At 40.8% G+C, this 3,277-nt stretch overlaps 1 protein-coding gene across 1 annotated transcript; it reads left to right on the plus strand.

The window, feature by feature from the left end:
- The first annotated feature begins 1,424 nt into the window (after positions 1–1,424).
- LOC134620376 (zinc finger protein RFP-like) lies at positions 1,425–2,915 on the plus strand. The gene is made up of 2 exons (XM_065469760.1): positions 1,425–1,677; positions 1,804–2,915. Exons 1-2 carry the CDS (start codon positions 1,425–1,427, stop codon positions 2,913–2,915), a joined length of 1,365 nt encoding a protein of 454 aa, XP_065325832.1.
- Positions 2,916–3,277: the final 362 nt, after the last annotated feature.

Genomic DNA, 3,277 nt, shown 5'->3' on the forward strand with positions numbered 1-3,277 from the left:
GATGCTGTTCTGTGAAACAGTGACACAGACAGCTTTGCGTTTTTTCCTTTTTAAGCTTTCTAAGTGTTAATGTCATCAGGTTTGTTCTACACGACAAAGCTAGAAGCTGGCATAGCTTTAAAAATATATTTAAATGAAAAGCAATTAAATCTGTTTTTCTTTTTCATAAAATGATAACATTCATTATATTGTCAAAGGCCAATTCTGACCAACAATCCTAATAGTCCATTTTTATACTTTTATACAGATTCGTACTGAACCATGAAGAAACTTTCCTTAACTTTATAGTGCTGTGAATGCTGTGTATCCTCTAACACGGGCTTGATGTTTAATTGAGTCTGAGTCTGGAGTTTTGGTAATGAACCTGCATCTTGTTGTTTATGACATATTCTCACGAGAAGAAAAGAAGGAAAAAACTCAGTCATCAAAATTGTTGAGAAATAGTTTATCTGTGAATATGTTTTTCCAACATTTCTTTTCACAGTATAATTATATTCCTTATGGCAGCGCAGTATGTGAGTAATGGGTTATAGTGAGGATGAATCTCCTATTCTTCTAGTGAATGTAGAAAAAAGTAGAGAACAGACTGAGTCAGAGCCTCTTTAATTTGTCTCCTTGAAAGCAGAGGCGTTTTTTGTTTGCTTGTTTTTGAGATACTTTTATGAAGTTAATGCACAGTGTGCTTCTCTCTCTCTCGCTCTCTCTCTCTCTCTCTCTCTCTCTCTCTCTCTCTCTCTCTCTCTCTCTCTGTCTGATGATATGAGTGAATGGAGCTCACCCACCAGTCTCTGTCTTGCTCACTGACTCTCATCTATATGTCATTAATTATTCAAATGAGAATTATATATTATTTACACAGTCGAAACTGGGTTGAAGCAAGCTTAAACTTCGGTATTGTCATGATCACATGACCTGGCTGTTTTAAACCACGCTTCGGAGCAGTCTTTCAAAACATATGTGCTTCGGAAGCTTGGCACAGTGTTGACACATCAGTATAGAGCAGGGGTGTCGAACTCCAGGCCTCGAGGACCGGTGTCCTGCAGGTTTTAGATCTCACCCTGGGTCAACACACCTGAATCAAATGATTAGTTCATTAACAGGCTTCTGGAGAACCCCATGACATGTTGAGGAGGTAATTTAGCCATTTAAATCAGCTGTGTTGGATCAAGGACACATCTAAAACCTGCAGGACACCGGCCCACGGGGCCTGGAGTTCGACACCTGTGGTATAGAGCGTCCCATCCCTACCATTCTACTGTCTGCTTCAGTGTTTCTCTGGATTTCTTACCACTTTGTGTCTTGCAGTAATAGCTATAAAAAGGCTAAAAAAATTTTGAAAGACCAGAATAGATCCTTTTTAAACACGATTAAAACAGAATTATGAATTGAATCTGTTTCTCTTCTTTCTCACTCAGAGTGCAGACATGTCTGCTGCCAGCTGTCTCCTATCTGAAGCACAGTTTCAGTGCTCCATCTGTCTGGATGTCTTCACCGATCCAGTCTCCACACCATGTGGACACAACTTCTGCAAAAACTGCATCAGCCAGCACTGGGATATCAGTGAGAGGTGTCACTGTCCCATGTGTAAAAAGGTGTTTGAGACCAGACCTGAGCTGCACATCAACACTTTATTTTCTAAGATGGTTTCTCAGTTCAGACGTAAAGCTCAGCAGAAAGTCAGCCAGAAAAGACATCAGCTGATCGATCCTGAGGAGAACCTGGAAGGCAGGATGTGTATGAAGCACGATAAACCTCTGGAGCTGTTCTGTAAGACCGATCAGACATGTGTCTGCATGCTCTGCTCTGTTGTTGACCACAAGACTCATGAGTTTGTTCCTCTGAGAGAAGAATATGAAGGAAGGAAGGCAGAACTGGGGAAGACTGAGGCTGAAATTCAACAGATGATCCAGAAGAGACAACTAAAGATTCAGGAGATCAAAGAATCAGTGAAGATGAGTAAAGATGCTGCAGACAGAGAGAAAGCAGAAGGTGTTCAGGTCTTCACTGCTCTGAAGGAGTCTGTTGACAGACGCCTGAACGAGCTCATAAAGGAGATCAAAGATAAACAGGAAACAACAAAGAAACAGGCTGAAGGTTTCATCAAAGATCTGGAACAGGAAATCTCTGAGCTGATGAAGAGAAGCTCTGAGGTGGAGCAGCTCTCACGCTCTAAAGATCACCTCCACCTCCTCCAAAGCTTCTCATCCCTGAAAGCTGCTCCAACCACCAAGGACTGGATAGAGGTCAGTATCCATCCACCATCATATGAGGGGACTGTGGTGAGAGCTGTGGATCAGCTGAAGGAGACACTCAGTAAAGACATGAAGAAGCTGTTTGAGGCTGAGCTGAAGAGGGTCCAGCAGTATGCAGTGGATGTGACTCTTGATCCTGATACAGCACATCCTTATCTCATCCTGTCTGATGATGGAAAACAAGTACACTGTGGTGGAGAGGAGAATGATCTTCCAGACAACCCAGAGAGATTTTCTATGTTTCTTTGTGTTTTAGGAAAGCAGAGTTTCTCTTCAGGCAGATTTTACTTTGAAGTTCAAGTTACAGATAAGACTAAATGGTTTTTAGGAGTGGGCAGAGAGTCAGTCAACAGGAAGGAAGAAATCACACTGAGTCCTGAGAAGGGTTACTGGACTGTAGCAGAACTAGATAAAAATATTTATGTAGCTCTTCAGGATTTTCCAGTCCGTCTCCTGCTTCACCCTGCTCTTCAGAAGGTGGGGGTGTTTGTGGATTATGAGGAGGGTCTGGTCTCCTTTCATGATGTAGATCATGCAGCTCTTATCTACTCCTTTACTGGCTGCTCATTCACAGAGAAACTTTACCCATTCTTCTGTCCCTGTGATAATGATGATAGTGGTGTAAACTCAGCACCTCTGATCATTTCTCTTGTCAACCAATGAGTCTCATCTTTTTCCATGAGGAAATTGGGTCAATTACAGGATAATCTCATTGTTATAACACAGAGAAAAAGTCCTATAAACAGAACTTGGCAAACTGCACCTGCTGAAGATTATGAGATTCACTTAGAAGCTGCAGTTGAACTTTAGTTGATTTCTTTCTTATTCTTTTTTTAAACTGTTTACAAGTTGAAGAAAATCATCCATTTGCAGAAGTTCAGTGTGAGTAAATAAAAACTCTTCTTTTCTTTTCTTTGAATGTTTAAAGGCACGGATATGGGTAAAAATGTTAACATTTTATTATTTTAATTCACCTAGTGTATAAATAAATCTGAACTTTTATCGTGTCTTTTGATGTTCATCAG

The sequence above is a fragment of the Pelmatolapia mariae genome, linkage group LG23 (genome assembly GCF_036321145.2).
Source record: "Pelmatolapia mariae isolate MD_Pm_ZW linkage group LG23, Pm_UMD_F_2, whole genome shotgun sequence".
NCBI classification, from domain to species: Eukaryota; Metazoa; Chordata; class Actinopteri; order Cichliformes; family Cichlidae; genus Pelmatolapia; species Pelmatolapia mariae.